This window comes from Lampetra fluviatilis, chromosome 29 (assembly GCF_964198595.1).
Source record: "Lampetra fluviatilis chromosome 29, kcLamFluv1.1, whole genome shotgun sequence".
In the NCBI taxonomy this organism is placed as follows: Eukaryota; Metazoa; Chordata; class Hyperoartia; order Petromyzontiformes; family Petromyzontidae; genus Lampetra; species Lampetra fluviatilis.
The window spans coordinates 1,618,872-1,644,975 of NC_136303.1; the positions used below are offsets into that span (position 1 = coordinate 1,618,872).

At 53.0% G+C, this 26,104-nt stretch overlaps 1 protein-coding gene across 7 annotated transcripts in view; it reads right to left on the reverse strand.

The window, feature by feature from the left end:
* Window positions 1-26,104, reverse strand: part of LOC144942929 (uncharacterized) — a 96,101-nt gene that overhangs the window by 17,404 nt on the left and 52,593 nt on the right. For 5 of the 7 annotated variants that reach the window (XM_078869962.1, XM_078869960.1, XM_078869959.1 and 2 more), the window contains 9 exons: window positions 23,932-24,023; window positions 23,341-23,425; window positions 22,048-22,137; window positions 18,171-18,311; window positions 17,665-17,757; window positions 16,754-16,876; window positions 12,722-12,799; window positions 11,032-11,119; window positions 682-831 (listed from right to left, as the gene is read on the reverse strand). In XM_078869962.1, the coding sequence (XP_078726088.1) occupies window positions 682-831; window positions 11,032-11,119; window positions 12,722-12,799; window positions 16,754-16,876; window positions 17,665-17,757; window positions 18,171-18,311; window positions 22,048-22,137; window positions 23,341-23,425; window positions 23,932-24,023 (940 nt within the window). Of the gene's footprint in view, window positions 1-681; window positions 832-3,954; window positions 4,178-11,031; window positions 11,120-12,721; window positions 12,800-16,753; window positions 16,877-17,664; window positions 17,758-18,170; window positions 18,312-22,047; window positions 22,138-23,340; window positions 23,426-23,931; window positions 24,024-24,839; window positions 24,851-26,104 lie in introns of those variants that run through there. The other 2 variants (XM_078869963.1, XM_078869966.1) reach the window with 2 other exon arrangements.

Sequence of the window (26,104 nt, forward strand, 5' to 3'; positions counted from 1 at the left end):
TTAAGACATTTTCCCATCCATTACATCAACTGCCACGCCGGGAGATCGAATCAGAGCGGCCACCCGAGAGGCATGTACGCCCAGGGTGCTCACCACCGTCACTTCACCAGGGTGGAGGCGGCGGTAGCCTCACAGTCATCGGGCACCGGAACCGCTAATGGGGTCGTGTAGCCGTTACAGCCAGTTTGACCTGCGAGCCAGCTCTCGCTTCGGAGGCGAGGGCAGTGCTGGATTCTCCTAGTAGCAAAAGTAGCGACATATGGAGCAGCTACATGTGTAGTAGCGACATATGTAGTAGCTACGGGCCTCGCATTAACTTTCAAGGGCCCCGCGCTAAATGCTTTCAAGCTAGCAATTCCGGTTGAGTGATTCTGCACTTGCACTGTTACTATAGTACTATACTGCATTCAACTTTTATGAACGACTGGGTGTTTAAGGTTAGCGATTTGTCGTATTATCTGGCTGTATAGGAAATGAAAAAATACAATTACTTTACTATGCAAGTAAAAAAATGTGTGTTTTAATATTTGTGTCTTTTAATTTAGGGCCCTTTATAACATATGCTACAGGCCCCGCACTACCTTAATCCGGCACTGGGCCAGAGGGGTTGGTGGATCACGCGGGGATGGGTGGGGGGTGGGAGAGGGCTGGATAGGCTCCCGGCCGACGGGCGACGCTCACCGTCGTGCGCCGAGTTGAGCAGGTACTCCCCCAGGTCGCAGCCGAAGACCCGCTCGCGCAGAATCCCGCGCTGCTTCAGCCGCTGCTTGGACGGTCGCGACTTCATGAAGGATCTGAGGAAGGTGATGAGCTTCCCGTGCTTCTTGGACACTGCGACGGGAGGGGCGGGGGCGGTGCCGGCGGGTGAGACGCGACGAGCACGGCGGGAAAGGCGACGGAGGACAGCGAGGGGGAGAGCAAAGGGGGACGTCGGGAGACGACGGGAGGTCCAGACGGCAAGCGGCAACGCGAGTCAGAAGGCGACACGATAAGAGGCACGGCGATGTACAACATCGTTGCCTCCGTACAATACACATCAGGAGACGGCGAGGGGCAGCAGGCGAACGTGAACGGCGGGACGGGCGACGAGAGCTCAACGCGGCCGCACGCAACACGGCGAGGATGTGTTGGAGAAAACCGAACGAGGGGGGCGACCAGACGCGACGCGCAGGGAGACGCTCTGTCGCGCGCCGTGCGGACCGACGCCAGGGCGAAGCACCGTTGGCGAACACCTATTAGCCGGAGGCACGACGCACGCCCGACGGGTTTGTGCACGCACCATGGTAGCACGTACGTACGCACGCACGTACGTACGTACGTATTTTGAACATCTTTCGCACCGTACGTGGCCAACCGTGCTCAGCGGAGGTGCGGGGGAAGGACAAAAAACTAAACGTAAAAAAGCAGTTCTAAAGAAATTAGCAGACACCGCGATAGCCGCCTATTTTGGGCCGAGTCGATGAAGCGGTACGGAGGTCTAGTCCAAGGTCACAGAGGCCGGCTCCTCGTGTCGCGACGAAGCTACTTCCTGACAGGAGAGCCTCTTCTGTGTGTGTGTCTCAAGAACGTCATAGGGACTTCCTGCTCCGATGGAGAGTTGCCGCTGCGCTCAACCTCTCGTTCACAGCCCTGAGCCTCTGGCGGGAATTCCACGTTCCTACGGCAGCGGCGCCATCCTTCTCCGCAAAGCGGTAGCTATTTTACCGGCCTCCGTAGGGATAATGGGGTGAGTCAGCCCGAAAACCAGGATACGAACTCGCAGCCTTACGGCAGCGAGCCGGCTCGGCGACGGCGAAGGGGACGCCGGTGGCGGCGGCGAGATGTCGCTCACCGCGGAGATGGAGCGACGGTTAAGAGGCCGTGTAGCAGGGCGCGAGGCGGACTGCGGGCGGCATCGCAAGGGGCCGTGAGGAAACGGCGGCTGCGTAGCTTGGGGAACATTCGTCCAGCAGTGGATAGAAACCGATGGCTGGAGGTGTATGTGCATGTCCACGAGGGGCTTTTGAGACTAAAAGTATCTCTACCAAGGGAGCACTGGGTCGCAAATACCATACCTCCGATTAGCACGGTTGGCTACGTACGGTACATACAGCACGTATGTGATGAATGGGCAACGATACTAATTTGCAAGCTCTAACTATTGATCAGAAACAAACGAAAAAGCCGGTATTTTGTTGTCTCGAGGCTTTGAGCAAACCCTTTGCCCAACAGGACCGTTTTTCTCTCTAACAGCGTCACAACTTTACACGCAGGTGCCGTTCACGCTGGCTCATCTCCACGAGCGTTATCGTGCCCCCGAGTTGCACGCACGCACACAGACACAAGACCGACGGACGGACGGACACAAGGAGAGAGCTGACGCATTAAACAATTGCAACCTCGTCTGGAAAGCGCGCAGAAAAAACGGAGCGTGACGCCCGCACACCGGCTTCGGAAAGTCACACGGGCCGCCCCTTGCCTCACTTGTGGCGGAACAATCCGGCGCGAGCGCTCGGCACCCCCCCCCTCCCTCACCGCTCACTGCCGGCGCTCGCCAAAGTGCGGTTCGCTGTTTGCCGAGTCGCTTGCAGGGGTGACTGGCGAGGAACAACCTCGGAGTCTTTATTGAACGTCCCAAAGTTGCCCGTCTTGTTCCCTCTCTCTTGCGCGCGCTCTCTCGCGCCCTTTAAGCCAATAAGTGGTGCTGCGCGTGTGGAATTTGCTCAGGTTCTTAACCCGAAGAGAATACGGTAAATGAAACGTAACCGAAGAAGTGGGCAAATAATTGAACGTCGTAGCCTCTAACCCGACTTTGAATTCCGCACGCCCGTCTGGCGGTGAAACACAAGTCGGCTACGGAAAGTTTTCCAGCGGCGATTTTAAAGCGAGCATTTTTACGAGGAGAAAATAACTTTTTTATTATCGTTACGATCGTTATCTTATTCTTTGGGTCTTTCGGTAAAGCCACGTAGATAGAAAAAATTATTTAAAAAATCACGACGTTTCGATCGCAACACAAGCAATCGTCATCATCGTGTTATATATTTTTTAATTTTTCTATTTACGTGGCTTTACCGAAATACCCAAAGAATATGAATTCCTGCAGTCACGAAAGCTTTAAGTCAAGATTTGATTGTTATCTTCATCGGCCAAGATCGATCCACTGCTGGATGAAGGGCCTCCCCGAGCCGCCGCCATCCGTCACGATGGTGCGACGGCAACACGAGGAGATTTCGTCGCTCCGTCTCCTCGTGAGACGTCCTCTCGGGGGGGGGGGGGGGGGTCACGTTCCATCCCCGTCGGCCGCCCCACTCCCCGTCAATTACCCTGAAATATCAGCCACTTCTGGCGTGGCAGTGCCATGCCATTAACCTGCCGCTAACCTGCGCACGTTCTCGAAGGGAACGTTACTTTGAGTGCGTACAAATAAACAGCGTGTGCTTCGGCTGAAATGGCCAAATCAACATCGCCGCTGCTGCGGAGACCGAGCCCCCATTGTTAGGCACCGAATACCTCAGCACATTTTTTGGCAAAACAAAAAAAACCTGACGAACGTTGAACTTCCTCCGAGATCAAAATCTGGTCCCCGTGACTTTTTTTTCTGAAAGAAAACTATTTTTTTTTCTCCGTGTAACTAATTAATCCTTGTTTTATTGCTACAAGGACCATGCGAGGCACACTTAATCCTCAACGTTTTTTTTGTTTATCCTATTCAACAATAAACCATAACCACGACGTCATAACTGTCATCGAAAGCAGCCTGCCACAAAGTTACGACATATTTTTTTAGATTTACAAATAAGTCTTTCCATTAAAAGAGAAAAAAACGTGAGTATTTTACAACTTATTTTTTACCCTCTGATCCTTAAAGGTCTACGGACAAACATCACCATGTGCCAGGCTAGGTGCACTTTGAGGTCAATGGCAAGTGCCCCGCCACTGAAGAAAGAAACCGTGAAACATCTTACGACTTACGTGACGCGTTGTCGTTTATCCGCCGATCCTAAACGTCCCACGGCAAACGGGGCCAGGTGTTCTCCTCGCTCCGCAGCAAGCGTGTCCACACGGCGTCGCCCACACAGGGGCAAGTTCCTACTCGCTCGCCGGGGCGATCTCCCTCGTGCGCCCTCTCGCTCTCAACTCGCTCACTCGCACGCCTGCTCAGAGATTCGCTCGCTCGCACGCCCGCACGCCCACTGACCCCGTGCGACTGTGCGCCAGACCGACCGGATTTAGCTGTTAAGTTGGCGAGCGCACGAGAAAAACCCGGAGCACCAACTCCGCACGGAACGGACCGGACCAAACTGGACCGGACTACAAACGCCGGTGACGGAAATCACCGAGTGGTCGCAAACAACTGTTCAGTTCCCCTTCTTGAGCGAGAACACCTCCCCCGCGCTCTGGGGCCCGACGTGTGCGTTAATGTTCTTTCTGCGTTGTACGTCATGCGTCAGCCTATACGCCTACGCAAGAACAAAAAAAAACGGAACACGTGCATTTTTTGCCGGTGTTATTTTAAGGATCACAGGCATGGTCCTTGAGTAAGAAACGAGTACGGGAAAAAAAGCTACAAGTTTGCCAAAGATTTTTTTGCCAAACATATTTGAGGAATGAGTCAAGGAATCAGTGAAATAAGGAAAGGAACAGGGGGGGATCGCCGATGCTGCTGCCACTGTAAAAGCAGAAGGGATCGAGCGGGAATGGGCAGGGCCAGGAACGACTGACTAGAGACGAGAGATGAGACTTGCCTCCGAAGTGGAGACCGAGAGAAGGGAAGAAGAAGGAGCGGCGGAGGAAGAGAGAGGAGGGGACGGCGTCGGCGAAGCGACATCACAGAGCCCGGCGGTCACCACCGGGACAAGAGGGTTTGAGGAACAGGACCGAATGAAAGAGAACCGAGGTGGGGGGGGGGGCCTTTTCCCCGGCGGTGGGAAGTCACAACAGCGACGCCGCCAGCAACGTCAAGATGCAACTTAATGGGTGTCGTACCAAGAACATAAACAATGAGTCTTTGTTAAGCGCAGCCGAGTCCCGCGAGAGTCTCTCGAGATTCGTTTCCATCGGAGTCCCGCGTCGCACTGGGACCTTGAGCCAAATCCAGCTTTTTGAAGTTTGCTGTGCGTGTCATTGGGTAAAGAGAAGCCAGGGCGCTTGGAAAAAAACCCAACGACATGTGAGAAAGAATGCTCACAAGTCTGCCTCAAAGTAAACTCCTTGCTGTACTGCAGTATGTCCGCATAGCCAAGTGTCACACACGTCCGTTGTGATCAATTAATCGTCCGCACCCTGTGCAGTATGTGTGCAGTATGCGTGCAGTATGTTTGCAGTATGTGTGCAGTATACGTGCAGTATACGTGCAGTATGCGTGCAGTATGCGTGCAGTATGTGTGCAGTATGAGTGCAGTATGTGTGCAGTATGTGTGCAGTATGTGTGCAGTATACGTGCAGTATGCGTGCAGTATGTGTGCAGTATACGTGCAGTATGCGTGCAGTATGTGTGCAGTATGAGTGCAGTATGTGTGCAGTATGTGTGCAGTATGTGTGCAGTATGTGTGCAGTATGAGTGCAGTATGTGTGCAGTATGTGTGCACAGTGGTGTGAACCGCAGTGGTGTGAACTGTCGCATTGTTATAGACGTTCACAAATCCGAGCGCTTTCACGCACGGTCACGCGTTCTTAATCTCGCCTACATTCGCTCACTCGCTCACGCCTATCAGAATATTTCTTTATACTGGAGGAATCCGATGAGCTAAAAAGCTATTTTTTTTACAGATGCACCTAACGCGCAGCGACGCTTTCTCCCAGCAGTCAAATCAGTTTGCTCTTCATTTGTATCCGGTGACCTTTCTATGCGCGCCAATGGAACCGTCACTGTCTGTAGATGTTCAGACATCCGACCGTTTGACCCGGACCGCTGCCTCAAGTCCTCAGCGAGTCAGATACGCGACGTCGCGTCGCACTTCACAAGCGGACACCAAAGACGATGGCTCCCAGCAGCCGACCGATTGCAGTGACGTCGCTCCAAGGGACGACTCGCTGGCAGTCGAGGCTAACGACAGAGAAGCCGTTACGATCCACCTGGCACCGGCACGCGAGCCGATTTCATTGCTCCGTCTCCTCAGCGGACATCTTCTCGGGTGCATTCCCTCCTTTGGCTGCCACTGCGTCGCTGCTCTTGACCTCTGGCCGTCACCAGCGACGTGTCCTGCCCAAGCCCGCTGACTTTTCTCGACAGTGATTGACGTCATTAAACCTGGGTTATGTTTTATCTCTCTCTGCCTCTCTTTGTACTTGCAAGCGTGCAACTCTCCACGCATGTTTGTTCCATTGTTGTTGTTGTCTACCATGATTCTGAACCACGTGTTACAGACTTAAAGACTTCTCCACAAAGTGGTACCTATTGTACCAACCCCACAGAGGGGTGATGAGTCAAGCCCCAACTAGGATTTGAATCCTCAACCCCCCGTTTGCGAGCCACTGTGCCCTGCCACAGAGCCTGCTGGCGAGACAGCACTGCGTGGTACGTTGACCACAGAATACGCGCCGTCCGGTTAACCGTGAATGCCAACGATTACGTGACGTTGCGTGAAACGGGAGAGGCCACGTGCGCGACGTTGCAACCCAAATCTGATGAATCACTCGCGGATTTATCGGTCGGGGAAGTCGCATCGCAACGTCGGCCGCTGCCGGCGGGCTCGCGCCTTGTCGCAGGCCAGGTGCCGCCTTCACCCTGCCACAAGATGCGCCGCTGCAGGGGGGTGCGGTACAATCACGGAGCGATGTTGACGACCGCGGCGGCGACGATGAATTTTGGGTGGACGGTGGTGGAGGAGGAGGGGGTGAGTTCGGACTGCGGCCGACAACACAATCCCCGATCCCGTGCCGCCCCCCCTCCCCTCTCGTGCGGCGTCCATCAATGGCAGGAAGCCGGGTGCTGCAGGAGCTTCCTGTGTTTGGCTCGGCAACGCACGGGGGTCACTAATTATAACCGACGCCGTCCTTGTTCGCTCGCTCACCGAGACAAAGGTCCTCCCGGTTAGCCCGGCAGAAGCGGGCGCTGTTAGCGAGCGCCTATTAAACTCCTTGCACTGAGATGGTAATTGGGCCTGGCAAGCATTGCCGGGTGGATTGAGCCTTTGTTTCACAAGAACACATTTTCCCACAATGCAATGCCCCACCTCATAACTTTTCTTTTAATATAAATTAGTTAAATTTAGTAGGAATACTTGTTGACTATTGAAGAGTCTGTCTGATACTCAATAGCTACTATTAGTAGTCCAGTCCAAACAAGCAAACTAACAGACACACATACAGACACGACAAAACCCCCCATATCACCTGAATACACTTTTGGAGCAAGTGCTGTTAGCGAGCACCTATGAAGGCCGGTACGGCATACAAAGCATGGGTGGCCAACACCACGCCTGGCTGCCTTTGTCTCCCGAGTGGTGATGTTTATGCACTGCAGCAGGTACTCATTTGAGGCCGAGTCGACCTAGGGCAGGCCCAAGACCGGTTCAAATAATCGTTACTGATTTTAGCCATGAGCGGGAATCGAACCCCCGGCTCCCCGTGTTCGTAGCGAAGTGCGCTAACCACTGCGCCACCACTCCCCACACACACACGCACACAAAAATCGACGGGCATTCAAAAACGCATGCAAATTCGCATGACACACACAAGCGCGCGCGCACACACACACGCTAATTACGTAAGCGTGCTACAGTGCTTACATTAACTCTGTGTTTATCCTTCGCCCCGAGTGCGTTCGAACGCACGGACTCGGCGCAAACCTTTAAGGGGACGTGGCGCGATGCCCCCCCCCTCCCTTCCTCCCTCCCCCACGACTCTCAAAAAAAAACCTGCTTCAAGCCGGTGGTCACGGTCAAGGCCACGGAGGTCGAGTCGCGAAGCTTGCCAACTAACTTGGTGTGCCGTCCCCCGCGGTGCAGCTTGGCAAAGCGGTCTCCTGGGCGGCAGAGCGGCCGGCGGTGCGGTGGTGATGCTCGCCGCCCCACGGCAAGTACCGCCCTGGGTTCGATTCCCAACTCGGGCGCCTTTCTGCGTGGAGTTTGTATGTTCTCTCTCTCCCCGTGTTCTGCATGGATTTTCCTTACGGGTTCTGCAGTTTCCTCCCATAAGTAAAAAAAAAGACTACAATGTAACTGGCTTTGGCCAAAACGTCCCAATGCTGAAACATTGCCTGCAAATTAGTCAATTGAGATTACACAAAGCAACGTCTCCCTCTCAACCCCAACCCTTGACTGTGAAAAACTTGCAAGAGTTGAACCCGGGTTGTCGGGTTCGTAGCGTAGTGCACAACCACTGCACTCGCATACAAAGGCAAATATCCCCCATATAAGCCTTTAATCTACTTTTCGTGAAAAATAATGTTAGTGAGCACCTATGAAGGCTGGATTGGCACAAGAGGGGGTTGAGTGGTCAGCACCACGTCCGGCAGCCTTTGTCTCCCTACTGTCAACGTTTGCACATTGCACCGGGCTGAGTCGACCTAGGAGAAAATCGTCACGGTTTATTGGTCGTAAGCGGGAATCGAACTCGGGTCGCCGTGTTCGTAGCGCAGTGCGTCCCCCCCTCCCCCATCCCCACCCGACTGCGAAAAACTTGCAAGGACCCTCATGAAATAGAGCCTTGAGACTCGGCAAAGCTACGGAATGATAATAACAATAAACAGGCCGCTGTAACACGGCGGGAGTTTCAGGGCGGGCGACGCTGCATCGTCGCCCTGCCTCTCACAAGGGTGACACAAGCAAGGTCATACCGACAGCTCCTGTGATAGGCCCTGCCGTGTCACGTGACCGAACGCACACGAAACCGGGGAGCTGTTAAGAATGATCCGGGCAAGTTTAACGCGAAGGATGTTCAAAATCGATGATAATTACGGTAATGCCACATATTTACCCAGGAAAGCCTCGCTGAGTCTCCAGACTTTTTGTTGTTGTATCAGAAAGGTTCCTGTAAACATTGCGATGTTTGGCTTCATGTGGGAGTCAACCCAAGGAAACCCACTACCTACGACTAGGGGGTGATGACACCCAGCAATGCCATGTTCTAGTCGTCTTGCAACCCACGCCTACCACACCACCCCAGGAAAGCTGCGGTGGTCACCCACACACTAACCAGGCTCAACTCGACTTATCTTCCATGAACCAATTAAATTATTCCACCAATCAACCTTTTCACCGACCCTCGCGTTTTACTGGCCAATACCTTACATCGTACCCCCTTCCCATGAAACCAGAAGGGTCGGTCTACATGAGAAACAAAATCAGCTGGTGTATCCCCTGATCATCATCACCACTGGCCATGATCCACTGATGGATGAAGGCCTCACCAAAGCCGTCACGATCTCTCACGGCCTCACAACACAACAATCCATCTCGTGTGTGTGTGTCCTATCCTGCGCTACGGACAGCAGGCGGGAACCAGAGGTCGATTCCCCGCTCATGAAAAATAACAGTGGCGATGTGAGCAAGTCCTGGGCCTCCCCCTAGGTCCACTCAACCTTAAATGAGTACCTGGTATAGCGTGAAATAAACCTCAGCACTGGGGAGACAAAGGCGGCTGGGCGTGGTGCTGGCCACCCCCACCCCACCATTGGAACCTCCGTTGCCAGTAGCAAAATATGATAATTGTTTTTTGACCCTTTTATCTGGCAACAAAACTGACACCATTTTAACAAGGAGTCATGTTTGCATTGACCACAATACCTGCAGTCGGAATGCAAACAAAAAAACACAACTCTGATAATGTATGCACTGTCCTTGAAATTGATTGGTCCACACCCGAGACAGCTTTCCTTAGAGCCTAGTCACATGGGTTGGACCAGATGACCCCAAAAGGCACACAACTCAAAGACAATGCACCATCAGAGTATGAGAGCTCGGGGTAAGCATTTACACCATTGGAACCTCCTTTGCCAGTAGCAAAATATGATAATTGTTTTTTGACCCTTTTATCTGACAACAAAACTGACACCTTTTTACAAGGAGTCATGTTTGCATTGACCACAATACTTGCAGTCGGAATGCAAACTAAAAACACCCACCCCCCTCGTGTGCCGTGCCGGCCTTCATAGGTGCTGCTACTCGCTAACAGCACTTGCCCCTACGAGTCTGTTGAAGGCTACGCGGGTAGAGGCGGGGAGGGGGCGTCTTTGTCTTTATCCCGGCATAATCACGACTCGTGCACACGCAGAGACACTCGCAGCCGACGTCGAGGCCCCCGGGGTCACAAAACCACCGCGTTTAAAATTCAAACTCTGGAGAACTCTGTTGCCTCATGAGAAGCGCGTGTTCTCTTATCAGCTGATACAGCAACGCGGCTTTACAGATCACCCAGGGGTGGGGGGAACATGGTGGAGCGCTCGCGTATGTTCCTGCTCGTTGGAGAGAGATTCGCGGTTGGAGCCCCACGACCGCCCGGTTAACGCTGCGACGGACGCGTTAATGATGAGTACTCGCCGCCGTCTTCGCAGCGGAGGACGCCAACGATCACGGGACTTTGCTCAAAGACGAGTAGGCCAAGCGTGTACCGGCTTCACGGTACTAATTTGCCACGTTTGTAATCTGACTTGCAGATTACTCAAAGCTATAAAAAACTAGTTTTTTATAACAATGGTTTTACCCTTTCTGGCAATAAAACAGGTGGTGTTAAGATGTTAAAACACCAAACAGAAACCTTTTGCAAGGAATCCTCTCGGCATTAACCACACGTACTCGTGGTGAACAAACTAAAAACGTGCTCTCATATTATAGTTTCAAAGACAATGCACAATATCAGAGCATGGTTTTTTTTGTTTGCATATTCGCCACAAAGTACGTGTGGTTAATGCGGACAGGATTCCTTGCAAAAGGTTTCTGTTTGGCGTTTTAACATCTTTATTGCCAGAAAGGGTAAAACCTATTCTTATACTTTGATACTGGCAAGAAAGGTCCCATGCTACTCTTTTTTTATTTTACTAGGCAAGGCCTGGGGGGAGGGGAGGGGAGGGGTGGGGGCCACGGGGGGGGGGGGGGGAGCGCGTTGTACCTGCCCTGGTGGGGTGCCCGCACGCTGTGGCCGACTGTGGGGCCCTGCCGTTGATAATCTCAACGCAGCTGCTGGGGAAGAATCCGACCTGCGGATGAAAAGCAACGGTGAGACAGGAGATGAGACGGGAGATGATGGGGGATGCGGGCAGCCAATCAGATTGGGCGTAAAAACAAGGCGCCCATACGGGTCGGCATAATAAACAAAAACCCACAGACACATACGCACACACACACATACGCACGCACACACACATACGCACGCACACACACGCACAGACGCACACACACACACGCACACACACGCACACACACGCGCATCACGTGCACGCTCGTTCACATACTCAAGGCAAAGATCACCCGTATAGCCTAAACAGACTATTGGGGCAAGTGCTGCCAGCGAGCACCTATGAAGGCCGGCACAGCACACTAGGGGGTGGGTGGCCAGCACCACGCTCGGCCGCCTTTGTCTCCCTAGTAGCGATGTTTGCACACTGCACCAGGAACTCATTTGAGGCTGAATCGACCTAGGGGAGGCCCAGGACCGGTTCAGATAATCGTAACTGTTTTTGGCCGTGAGCAGGACTCGAACTCTGGTCCCCGGCTTCGTAACGCAGCGGCGCTAGCCGCTACACTGCCGCTCCCCACGTATAGAGAAACACACATACACACACACACACGCACACATACACACACACACGCACACAAAACACATACACACACACACGCACACAAAACACATACACACGGGCGCCGATGAACAGTAAACGGCCGTATGCATACGCACACACAGTATGACAGCTCCATCTGATAGCAAGAAAAATGTGCCAAACACCACATTTGCACAGACCTGCTGACACGCTGGCGCACAAAGGCACTCTCCCTTTTGCCTTACAGATTGTAAGTAATGTTATTGTAACTTCTAAGGCTGGCACGGCACACGTGCGCGTTGACACGTACGCACATTTAATACACACCAATACATGCAAACAAGCGAACACACGCGCACACAAAGACAAATATCCCCAGGTGCAATCTCTTTAACGGACTGCTGCGGGAAAGTGCTGCGAAGGCCAACACAGCGCACGTGGGGGTAGGCATGGCCAGCACCACACCCCAGCCGCCTTTGTCTCCACAGTAGTGAAGTTCACACACAGCAACAAGGTGCTGATTTAAGGCCGAGTCAACCTAGGAGAGGCAGAGAATCGGTTCAAATGTTCGCCACTGGTATTGGTCGTGAGCCGGAGAGTTGAACCCGTGTTGCTGGGTTCGTAGCGTAGTGCACAACTACTGCACTCGCATACAAAGTCAAATATCCCCCATATAAGCCTTTCATATACTTTTGGGGCAAGTGCTGTTAGCGAGCACCTATGAAGGCTGGCATGGCACAAGAAGGGGTTGAGTGGTCAGCACCATGTCCGGCCGCCTTTGTCTCTCTAGTGTCAACGTTTACACATTGCACCGGGTGCTCATTTTAGGCTGAGTCGACCAAGGAGAAGCCCAGGACCGGTTCAGAAAATCGTCACGGTTTATTGGTCGTGAGCGGGAATTAAACTCGGGTCGGTGTGTTCGTAGCACAGTGTGCTAACTGCGCTACACTTTCGCGCACACACAGTAATGCACAAACACGCTCATATACACACACATACGCGCGCGTCAAATGTCCCGCGTTTTGCCGTCAATCGTCGCACCTGGAAGTCGTGTTTTCCCCTCCACCACGTCGTGTCCTCCTTGGGAGGCATGTCCAGAACCGACACGAAATTCCCGACCTGACACAGACACGGGGGGCGGTCAGGGAGGAAGACATGGGGTCACAGGGGGTCACGAGGGTCATAGGCGGGACAAGGCGGTGATCAGACGCGATCAATTCAGTTGAGCGTGGGCCCACACGAGTGTCAGATCGTTTTTTTTGGTTCAAGTTACTTTGTACGCTTCCCAACTGTGGTTGAGAGTGACGACACGTTAGCTCCGTTCTACCTACGTCCATCTGTGATGTGAGAGGGGAGGGCACGATGATTATCGTAGGGATGATCCAATATGAACGATTCTTTAGAATGATGTTCCGTAGGTATTAGGGGTCTCACCCTATGGAAGATTGGCCAATTTTATCAAAATATTTCCCCCAAGAGTTGCGAGGTGAAAACCAGCGCCAAAAGGATTGACAAAACCAGCGCCAAAATAATTCACAAAACCAGCCCCAAAAGAATTCACAAAACCAGCCCCAAAAGAATTCACAAAACCAGCTCCAAAAGAATTCACAAAACCAGCGCCAAAAGGATTCACAAAACGAGCGCCAAAAAAATTCACAAAACCAGCCCCAAAAGAATTCACAAAACCAGCGCCAAAAGGATTCACAAAACCAGCCCCAAAAGAATTCACAAAACCAGTGCCAAAAGGATTCACAAAACCATCGTTACAAGTCAGCGCGGCGCCTCCCTTACCGACGACGTCGTTACATGCGACGTGATCTCGTGACGTCACACGTCATGCGCGTAATGTTGTCATCACCAATTACCAACAGCACCGCGACCTGTACCCAAGACAAAGATCCCCCGTGAAGCCTTAACAGCCTGTTGGGGAAAGTGCTGTTAGCGAGCACCTATGAAGGCCGGCATGTCACACGAGGGAGTCGGGTTGTCAACACTACTCCTGGCCGCCTTTGTCTCCCCGGTGGTGATGTTTACACACCGAACCAGGTACTTATTGAAGGCTGAGTCGACCTCGGGGAGGCCCGCGACCGGTACAGATAGTTGTCACTGGTGTTGGCCGTGAGTGGGAATCAAACTTGAGCCACCGGGTTCTGAGCGCACCGCGTTAAACACTGCACTCCCGATCCTCACTACAAATACCACCACCAATACCATAGGCATCATCATTAACATCACGAGTAGCACCACCACCGTCAATGCAACTACCACGACCGCCATAACCATGACAATGACCGCCATCACCATCACTATTGCTCATCACTTCCTGCTATGGTCACTAAAATGACCACCATTATCGTCGCCACTAGAACGACCATGACCACCACCGTCACAACTATCACCAGCACCATCACCACCACTTCTGCCTGCCTCCTCCTACCAAACACAATAACAATAATCACCATCATTATCATCTCTATCACCATCTTCACCACAACCACCACTACCACCACAACCATCACACACTACCACCACCACTACCTTCTGCCAGTCAAGAAAATAATCACATCATCATCATCTCCACCACAATCTTCACTGCTATCACCATCAATCATCATCCCTCCGAGGGTCACTAAAATGAGCAACCGCCTTGTGTCGCCCCACCGCTTGGCATGACGAAGTGAACAGGAGTGCCCATCCTGTAGATGAGGGGGCGGGCGGGGGGGGGGTGATTTATAGTTTTTGTTTTAAACTAAACAAAGGTTAAGTGCCGGCGGCGGTGGCGGTAGTGGTTGTGCGTGTGCTCTCTCAGTCATGAGCACGGCAGGGGGAAATTCGCCGACAAAAGCTGCAAGAGACTTCCTGGCGTCCCGGCCCAAGTGAGAGGCGGGCTGCCAAGCTAATTATATCCACGGCCGACACGGGGGAACAAAATACAATGCAATATGTACTTGTGTTAAAGCAGTAGTTCTCAACCGGGGGGTACGAAGACCCCTTGGGGGTACGTGGCAATGTCCCAAGGGGGTACCGTGAGGTGATTTATAAACGCGTGAAATTATATCATGCGCGAGAGTCACTGGTGAATAATCGCGTATGAATCTGCCATTATAAAATAACTACGATAGCATTCAAATCAGTACGCTAACCTAGAACAATATAAAAGACCTTCCTAAACTCATGGCTCGTACACAATGCGGTTTCCAAGAGTAATCACCGAGCGCGAGCAAATTACGTCACGCGTGCAAGGCGCCAGTTATTCGCTCGCAGTTACTCGCTCGTCGGGATACCTCGCAAAATGGACAATTGGTTAAAATATTGATGTTCTTTTTTCGTACATTTATTTCTCAGAACCATGTTGGGTTCCTCGATTGAAACTAAATTCAGCAAGGGGGGTTACAGCAGCCAACAAAAGGTTGAGAAACCGCTGTGTTAGAGCCCCGGCTCCCTTCGACAGAACAAGGTAAGAGCTTCCGCTACGTTCAAGTTCACTCTGATAACTAGCGGTCACGTGACGGACGTCACCGCCGGTGACGTGAACCGTGGAGAGCGGTAAATTATTTCAATTCTGTCGCTCGTCCACACAAAGGCATCGGCCGAGTCGAGAACGGCGAATAAAAAGGTCAAGGCGCCACCACTGTCCTGTGATTGCCGTCTCACGTCCACTGCTGGCGGGAGGGCCTCCACTAGAGGGAGCCCTACACACCACCATTCAAGCGACGCGGTTCTGCCGTGTCCATTGCTGAGGCCGTTCTCCGATGTCACACTGGCCCCCGCTGCCACAGTTCCGACCGAGAAAGTCTTCACCTCATGACGCTGACAACGACGGCGAGCTTGAACAAAGCAAGGCCTCGGCACCGACGTCTCAAGACGTTTCTTTCAGGACGGTGGTAAATGTGATTGTTGGGCCAATTCTATCTATACTGCAACCACAGAACTGCAGCTCACATCACTTCTTCTTATTACTCCTTCTTCGCTCGCATTGACCGACGTTTTGGGATTCCCTCCCCATCGTCTCTTTTCCCAAGCCCTGATATCTTTGCTAAATGTATGACGCGCGTTAACCCCTATCCGTCATACCCACCATGGCACTGGTTGTTGCTGGTCGCTTGACATTTTGGACATTGTGGGCCTTGTGGGTCTTGTGGGTCTTGTGGGTCTGTGGGCCTGTTGGTCTGTGGTCCTTGTTGGTCTTGTAGGCCTTGTGGGCCTTATGGGCCTGTGAGTCTTGTGGGCCTACACAAACTCTTCATTCCTCCCTGTTGCTCCTTCCTCCTCATGATCTCTCGCCGCTTCGCCGCTCTACCATCGCTCTTTCCGTACGAACTCACTGCTCTTCAAGGCGGCGTCCGTGACCGAGAGAAAACAAAATCTCGGACGGAGCAACGACGCCCTCCACGCACGCACGCACGCGCGCAGGCACGTGCGTGCGTGCGTGCGTGCGTGCGTGCGTGAGGACAAACATGCCTCACAGGCAACACCCCTGGGGCTCGTGTACAGTTACGCACGCAACGCGACGCAAAACAATGGCGTATGTAACGCACGTACGCCAGCCACGGCGAGCGACCCGGGGTGGGGTGGGGGGTGCATGTGATGTACTACACGCCAGTTTAACACGTAAGGCTTTCGCGACCAATATCATCCATCCATGATATAAGTTCTTTTTTGGGTTAGATCGCATGAATATAAATGTGTCGTTAAATCCGACACCACCTGACACAGACAATTATTAAAGTTTGTCACGTAAACAGAACATGCCAATTCGTTACTAGTACAGCACACCGGTGTGTTGGAGAGCAAATCTACGACGTTTCACCGGTAATTACAACTGGCTGTCCGCCTGATGATACTACGCTGTATAAAAAAATATTTCTTATACAGCGTGCATATACAGTAGAGCCAATGACCAGTTTTGGTCTACCGCAGTCCACTGCAGTCTCTAACAACCCGTTACCAAATCATCTCAGCCTGCGTCTTGACTCGAACGGGTGTATCTGGCGGTAGTCGAGTCTGCGTCTTCGCTCGGACGAGAGAATTTGGTGGTAGGCGTTGCGTGCCGACCGCCGGCGCTGCGCTCACCTCGAAGGAGAGCTCGTCGGGCGCCTGTGCGGTGTAGCGCCTGACGACCTGCGCCGCCGCGATCGCCGGCACGTTGAAGGACGCCTCCTCGCTCACCAGCAGCCGGTGGCCGTGATTGTCCACCTGGCGGGAGCGAGTGGGAGCCCAGTACGGTGGTCATCGCCGTCGTCATCACCATCGTCATCACCATCGTCATCACCATCGTGGTCGTTGTATTCATTAGCATAATCATCGGAATCATCGTCATCATCGGAATCATCATCATTGTAATCATCATCATAGCCATGCATAATCAATTCCACAGCAATTGCAAATCCCGTTTTCCGTTCTTGTAGTATAACTTTAACTGGAGCGTAACGTGACGTTTGGAACATCATTTTTTCATAATTCCGCGACACATTAGACGGTCTCAATTTGCGTGGCAACGTCAACGCTGTCAGAAAAAAACGTTAAATGCACAACTTCTAACGCCCGACAGTCAGTGCAGTTCACGTAGTCGAGGAGTGACGTGATATCATCATCAGCATCATCATCATCATCAGCACAAGCTATGATCAATCCACTGCTGGGTGAAGGCCACCCCCAAGCCAAGGCGATGCCAGACTGTCACCCGCTACAACAATCCCCCCTATCTCCCGCGCGCACACAAGCCGACCAAATCACTCCATCTCCGCAGGGTACGTCCTCTCGGGCGCGTTCCCTCCTCTGAATGCAACCGTAGTTCGCCTCGATCCACGCCCACCGTCCCCTCCCGACACCGTGATGGAGCACAAATGTATACTTGTACGACCATGTGTAAATCCACCGCTGGATGATAATGATGATGATGATGGTGATGATGGTGATGATGATGATGGTGATGATGGTGATTATGACATTTACAAAGACGACGATGACGACGACGTTCTCACCTCCATCCACGTGAGGACGGGTCCGCAGTTGAGTCTGTCGTCGGTGATGCAGGAGAGGTGCGTGAGGTATTCCGACAGCGTCTGCGCCACCGCCTGCAAACCGGCGCACAGTCACCAGCGCGCGACCATTATTCAACAACTCAACGCGTCACGCACCTAACCCGTTATGGCTCTCAGAGCGCTGTTCGTAGCTGGCCGATTAACGTTTTGAGGCTTTTTTTTTTTTAGAGGCCCTGTGCTCAGCAGCCGTGATATTAGAGAGTAATCCGTTCACGAGCAGCGTCCGGTGCAGTTGCTTAATAAACATCATCGGTGACGGGATGACACAGCGGACGCGGCCATTTCTGCCGGCCACACCACCCCCTCGCTCGTGCGCCGTTCCGGCCTTCACAGGCGCCACTCGCTAACGGCGCTCGGCTCGCCCCCAACAGCCCATCACAGAGGCCGCACGGGGGACGTCTGTCGTCGCCGTGCGGCGTAAGCGACGCCACGCGCGGTGCGCTTACCTCGCTGCCCTCCTGGTTGCCCTCTCTGCATGGCAGCAGCTCGGGCAGCTGGCTGTAGCGACGGTCGTAGATGCACAGGTGTAGGTGCTTGTCCAGGATGCGGAAATCCTCGTAGCTTCGCCACACGAGCCAGCTCTTGCCCTGCGCGCGGGGAAGGGGCGAGGGAGGGGGTGACACGTAACTATATGTTATAATAATAACAATAATAATCATGTTTAGTGTTGTAGAGTGTCGTCATTCATGCAAACTGTATCTCTCACAATCGCTGAGGGACCAGAGACAAATGGGAAGACAGCAGCGGCAGCAGCCAGGCCCGTGAGCGGGCGCTATTAACAATTGCCCCAGCTCTGCAGTCCTCTACATACTAAGATGTTTTCAGCAAATCATTGAGTGTTCATATCCGTGCAAGGAAACCGGAGCAGCCGGAGAGAACGCCTGCGTATGAGGGGAGAAACACTCTATCCCATACAGAGGGCGATCGATGAGATGAGTCCGCACTTTGCTGGCATTTCTTTATGTCATGGGTCTTTATCAAGAGGCTCAATACTCCACACGGAATAAAAACATTTGCTGCCACCAACTGTACAGGGAAGCCAACGATCTACTCAATTAATATTCGGAAAATAATGTCAATAATCAGCATTTATGAATAAGGCTTACAAATTTGGCCGATGTTGGAATACTGCTGTCACATCTGCAGTAAAGCAGGTGTGACAGAAGTATAGTTTAATGCGAGTAACAGGTTCAGTTTTTGGGTCTGTGGCTCTCTATGTGAGTCTATGGGTCTCTTGGTAGGTCTATGCGTTTACTTAAGTCTATGCGTCTCTATGTAAGTCTATGAGTCTCTGTAAGTCTGCGGAATATTTGCTAACCTACGTGTCTCTCTATGCGAGTCTATGGGTCTCGACGTGAGAAGGCGCAGATGATGAATCTCGATTGAAAACGAATTTCTTTGCAGCTGCTTTTTGCGTTTAGTTTGTTGTCCTTCCCCCACCCCCACACCTGCGATTAGCACGGTTGGCTACGTACGGCGCGAAAGAAGTTCAACACACACACACATACATACGAGCCATTGCCATCACAACTTCCACACGCGTCCACCACCCGACACTCTACCCCCCTCCCCCCCACCAGGTGGCTTCTGGAGCCTCCTCAAGTTGCAGTTACGAGCCGCCACCAGCCGTGAAGGCCCTCCCTCGTAGGGAACGTCAGGCCACCATGGCGTCTCCTGTCTCTCTCTTCCTCTCTCTCGCGTTGCGATTTAAGCCGTGCGTGTGATTCACGCCGCGAGGATGATTTACAAACGCCGTCACTTCCCACGTCGCAGGCTCGCTCGATGAATCATTGCAATAACAGCGGGGATATTTTTTTGTTTTAACCCTCTTCTCTCTCCCTGGCCAAGAAAGGAAATAAAATCTGAACGTTACAGCCACCGCCGTACAAACTAAAATCAATAACCATACGCGCTTATGTATTATCCGTACCTCAGATTACCAAGGATGACCTACGGCTACGTACGGTATGCGAAATAAGTAAAAAATACATATTCGTGTTTATGCACAAATAATACATATGTATATTATGTACCGCTCGATGTGGACAAACCTATCCTGGAGGCCTGGATAGGCCCATTGAGGGATTAGCGACTAACACGCTTACTTAGACACCACGGTCGTAACTCTCGATTAGCTCTGGCAATGGGGGAGAGGGATGGCCCAGATACAACAAAACCAAGAATAACGTAAGACGCACATGATTTAGGCTGTAAAACCACTAATTCATTTCGTGTTTACCTACGCAGAATGGTGGCGCAGATGCAGAATGCGTTGTCCGATTGTATTGCCTCCTCCCGAAGTAATCGGTTGACTTGCCGACGTGCTTGCAGTCACGTGGGCATCGAGTCACTTACCCTCAGATGCGTGAGGAAGCCAGGTGCATCCAAAAATCATTCCAGCTATTTAAATCGCAAGTGCGGCTATTCTGCAACCCTACGCAGAATGGTGGCGCAGATGTAACCTGTGGACAATCGTCTGTGATTCAGTGGGGCCTCCTCCTAAGGAGGAGGTTCATGATTTGTTACCTACAACCCACCGGGAGAGCGAACGATCACAACAGTTACGATCGGATCGTCAACGCCAAGTCAGCGGAACAAAATCATGAAGAGTCGCCGAGAGAGGCAACGCTTGGAATCACGGCGAGAGATGGGAAGAGCGGAAGAGGAAGACGCGGATTAGAGAGCACGTGTAAAGTAGAGACGTGGCACAGACTGCGAAGAGAAGCTAAAGGTCGGCTTGGGCCAGACGCGTCGCCCGATAGGATGACAGCCGGTGGGGCGAGTCTAACGATGGAGTAGCAGCCGAAGGAGTGAAAACACGGCCTTAGAGGACGTCAAATCGGAGATAGATGGAGCGGTGATGTGCAGGTAAGCGAGTACATTTGGTAATCGAGGCATTCTTACAGCACAGAGGCTACCAGAGATGCACTATGTTCATGCTATGTTTACTATATTTACACTACGTTGACTACATTCACTACGTATGCGCTATGTTTACTACGTTTGCGCTATGTGTATGCTATGTTTACTATATTTACACTATGTTTACTGTGTTTACTATGTGTACGCTATGTTTACTATGTTAATACTATGTTTACCTTGTGTACTATATTTTCGCTATGTTTATTATGTTTACGCGATGTTTACAATGTATACTACTTGAGTTTGCTGCAGAGCCGTTCAATTGAGGAAATTCACCGGCAATGAGTCCCGCATACAGCAAAAGACCGTGACAGTTGGCGAGGGCCTGAGAAGGCCTTCCTCCAGCAGCGGACAGATCACGGCTAATGATGATCCACATTACAATCATCATCATCATAATAATAGTAATCACCATCATCACTGTCATGCGCAAGGCTAAGTGACCCCTCCGGCCACAAATCGCCGCCTCGCCCGATTTACCTGTCCCTCGTGAGACCACGCTCGTTCCCCGGCCGCTGCGTCACTCCCGCGGGTTTCCCGCGGTGAAACATTTCACAGGGCGCCGAGACATTTCCTCCAAATTCCTTCCACGTCGCGTCGCATTCCGTCGCTCGCTCGGGCAGCTGGAGCTCGCGCCGGCGCCGCGACGCCTGCGGCCCGTTAAGTCGGCGGCCGGTTTAGATTTGTTTCAATTTTTTAAGAATCGTCCGACACCGGCGCGTGAAGAAAGAGCTTGTCCGGATAGCGCGCAGCTCTTAAGCGCGAGCCGATGAGCACGCGAGAATATCCGGGCACAGCCGGTAAGTTAAAGAGACTTCGCATCGACCGTCGCCGGCAACGGTTTGCCCCGGTGAGCGCAAGTTAGCGTGGGGGGGGAGAATGTAATCGCCCACCGAGTGCGTATGTACGTACGTATGCACGTACGTACGTAAACATACGTAAACGTACGTGCAGTGTGTGCACACCGGTGCGTGAGGAAGCGTGTGAGCGAGTGAGCCCGGTGAACGAAGAAAGTGGAAAGAAAAAAAATAAAGAAAAAATAATTGTAAAAAATAAAAACTGGCAGAAAACAGGCAATCACTTCCAGATGTGTCGGCACTCCCTCCTACTTCCTCTGTGCGCGCGTTACAATTACAGCATCGCGAGGGGCCGCCTGCTGCCTCTCGTCAACATGCCGCGTGGAGCAACGGCCAAAGCTCAACACAAAAACACACAACACACGACGCACAACAACGAAAACACAACAACACAGCTCGGCACAAACACTGTGGTCGAGCGCACGAGCTTTACTCGTGGGCGGCGGAAACGCTGGGTTGCGGTCGGCCACGGGGTCGTGGGGTTCTGGGGTCGTGGGGTCGTGGGGCCACGGGGTCGTGGGGTCGTGGGGTCGCGGGGCCTCACCTGGCAGTGAATCTGCACAAGGAAGCTGGGCTCAGCCCTCGGCTCCGTCCCATTCTTGCCAAAGTCGGAGTGGTCCTCAGCTAGGCACAGCTGGGAAGGAGAGAAAGAAGGCGGTGGTGAGAGGGCGGTGGTGAGAGGGGAGTGATGAGAGGCCATTGGTGAGATGGGGTTGGAAGGGCGGTGGTGAGGGGTGGATGGTGAGGGCCGTGGTGTGAGAGCTGTTTCGGGAATATCCCGGAAGAAGGCCGGTTTTTGACGCTTTTCAGGAAACGGAGGGTTGGAATGTGTGGGCGGTGGGAGGGGGAATGGTTGGACATTCTCTCTCCTTTCTCCTCCCAGGCTCTCGTTTAATACCTTTCTCTAAATCTGTCTGTTTTTTGAAAACGTACTATTATTATATGGATATGTTTTTTGCGTGCGTTTGCCATCTAAGCAACACACACCATGCTGGTAATTTCTCGCACTTCCGATTAGCGCGGTTGGCTACGTACGGTGCAGAAGAGGTTCAGCTAAATTTCGATTTCAACATCTGTACCCACTTTATTGCCTTAGTCAAATGACTGCTGGAGACATCAGTTTATCGTTGCGAAAACGGGTGAAATTAATTGATTTTGTTGCCAATTTTACATAACATTGGACGTGATGGTAGCCGAAACCAAATACATTATTTTATTTTGCGTGTACGAGACACATGTGTGGTTTGTTAGAGGGCTAATAGGCCGGCTCGGCTTGGGCTGCGAATAGGCCCTGGGAGGAGGTCGTTTGAGGCTCCTGGTTACGGGTAACTGAGTGTGGGCCTCAAAAGCAGGGAAAGAGACAAGAGGGCACACAGAGACACAGACACGAGAGACAGAAACACAGGGAGAGGCACAGAAGAGATACAAACAGACGGAGACACGGGGATAGATGACGAAATATACAGACTCGCACAAAGAGATGCACAGAGGATACACTGAAACACGCAGAGACACATGCCCATACATAGACACAGACATAAGAAGAGAGCCACAGAGATAGAGAACCACACAGAGAGATGCACAGAGGGAGACATGCCGAGGGACACGGAGACGCACACTAAACAGAGAAGGACGCGCACAGAGGCTAGACAGAAGAAACGATAGCCGACGGTCGAGACCGACAAAGAGGATTGCACACCGCAGACACGCAGAGGTTCACATCAGCTCATGGGACGGCATGGGGGGAGGCATTCAGCAGTGGATTGATCATGGCTGCTGCTGTTGTTGATGATGTTGGTGACGATGGCGCTACGGGACAATGGGGGCGGCCGTGCACCTGGATGCTGTCGAAGTCCACGTTGTCGTAGTGAAAGTGGGCGCAGTCGGCCAGGCGGGGGAAGTGGCCCTTGGTGACGGAGATCCTGGTGGGGGGGAGGGGGGGGGAGAGAGAACGGCGCCGTCGCTCAGCCACTCGCTCAAAAACGACACAGCCGGCGACCGCACGCCTCCTCTGAGAGTTTGCATTTCATGAACGAGTGCAGCAGCAACAACAACAACGACGACAAAAATACACATCAAGCATCACGTTCACCGCGTGCTTACCAAGCCCAATTTATTTTCTTACCAAGGCAAAGATCCCTCCCCTCCCCCCCCCCCCATGGTATAGCCTTAACGGACAGTAGGGTAAAGTTCTGTTCGCGAGTTGCACCTATGAAGGCCGGAATGGTGCACGAGGGGGGGAGGGGTGGGTGGGTGGCCAGCACCACGCCTGGCCGCCTTTGTCTTCCCAGTGCTTATGTTTAGACACCGCACCGGGTACTCATTTTTAGGCTGATAATCGTCACCGGTGTGGGCTGCGAGCAGGAATCGAACTTTGGGTCGGACGTATTCCGCGCCGAGGATGTTCATGCCAACGTGGGGCGCTCACTTTTTCAGGTTTGTCACTCTCATGCTGGCGTTGCTGGCACAGGACCTGGCGAGGCCCTCTCCCACCGTGTCAGACCCGTCGTCAGTTTTGGCCTGGAGGTGGGGGGAGGGGGGGGTGGAGAAAAAAATTGGTCAACCCGGAAACGTGCCGCACGTCACGGAGCGGAGGCGACGTCGAAGGGAGGCAACACAGCGTGCCCGCAAATTGTTTATACCGCCACGGTGGCTAGGAGGTGTTATTTCTCTCGCCTGGTATACAGGAGGTCGTGGGTTTGATCGCAACCCTGATGCCTGTATATTTGGAGTTTGCATGTTCTCTCTCCCCGGGGTCGTGTGGATTTTCCTCCTGGTGCTCCGGTTTCTCCCTCCACATTAAGAATCAACGTCACGCGTTTAGAGCATTTGGCTACCGCTATAAATTTCCACACGATGAAAAGCCACTTCGTTGAGCGATCATATATGATGGCCAGGTCGCTTCTGAAAAAGAGCTACGTAGCTCAGTGAGCCTTACCTGGTAAAATACAAATCCCTTATAGTCTTAGTATAGTATTTTTTTATAGAAAACAGGCGTGCAGTGACGTAGCTTTTACTTTGTACATTGTGCCGTAGGTCTCTTGTAACCGCGTGCGTTGATCGCCACGACGACATTCAGTGTCTGGCAAAGCCCCCGGCGAACGGAACAAAGCGTCGGACATCTTCAAAATTCACTTCCTGAAGCTGCTCCCAGCAAGCGGAGCAAACCGCCGGGACACCGTGCCGAGAAAATCGCGCGGCACAACACAAGACCGCATTTTATTATTTTGCTGAAGTTCTCATCCAGGAACGATGGCGGCGCTCTGTCACGCGGCGGCCTCCCCCCCCCCTCTTCCCCAACCCCCAGCTCCACGCGTCGCGCCGAAGAATTCGCACCTGCCATGGCGTGCCCGGTAAAACCGCGCCACCGCCAGCCGCCGTCGCAAGCCACGGCACGTGCACGCGCATTCCTGGCGGACGTGAACGAGCGTCATCATCCATCGTCTTCCTCCCCCATCCTCTCTCCCACCGCCACCTCTGCCACGGCTCGACCGTTTAGTTTTTCTGAAAATGATTTTTATCTTTTGAGGCTTTTGTTTGTAATCCTCCCACGGCAAGGGATGCCATCGTGCTGCAACGGTGAGCACGCTTGGACTTGCATTCCAGAGGTCGCACGTTCGATTCAACCCCCCGGCGGTATAAACCGTAACGCCCACGGTCAGTCGACCGGCAGGTCACGCGTGGTGGGACGAAGTGTAGGTAAGCTCCCACCTCTTACAATAAGTCTGAACAGCGTGAAAGGGCAGCCCAAAAAGATACCCTCACCACAGGGGTGCTCGAGAACATCCGCGACTGAAGACCCTTCCGCCAACAGCAGCGCGAGGGTGAAATTGCAGGGCTGCCACCCTTCCCTTTAGTTTACTTTCCCAAACCCACGAGCCTCTTCGAACCCGCATGCTCACGCTCCGCTTTGAAGTTGCACAAAACACGCAAGATCATCATCAGCGGTGCGGGCGGAAACCCGTCGCCCGCCCGCTCGCCCGCCCGCCCGCCTGCCCGCCCGCTCGCCCGCCCGCTCGCCCGCCCGCTCGCCCGTTGGCGGAACGACTCTTGACATTACGGCAACACATCACGTCCTGTTTGCCGAGTGGCGCCGAGCGAGCAAGCGGCGATTTCCCGTCCTCGGCGAGCGCGCCGGAGGTTTATTTTTGCGGCGGAGTTTGTCCGCGAGGTTTTGCTGCTTTCCCCACGGCCGCTTTCCTGACGACCGACCGCTCGCCGTCACCGCAGATTCACGACGAGATTCGGGGCACGGGCGAGACGGCGCGGCGTGTCGTTGTGGTTTCCAGTTGCCCCCTCCCCCCAGACCCTGTTGTGAAGGGGTGCTTGCCGGTGACGCGTGCAATTAAATGACTGCCGCCCCGCGGTAGTTGGCCCGGTTGCCAAAGATCTCTGGGGGAGTGGTACGTTGGAGGTAAGTCGAAGCGACGGGGCGAAGGAATGAAAAAGTAAGGAAAGCAACAGCGGTCGCCGATGATGATGCTGTCGGAATTGGAATGTCACGAGAACAACTGATGAGAGATGGAGACCGAGAGAAGGGAAGAGAGCGGAAGGGACGGCAGCAGCGGCAGCGAGGCGACATCACAGAGTTCAGAGTTCAG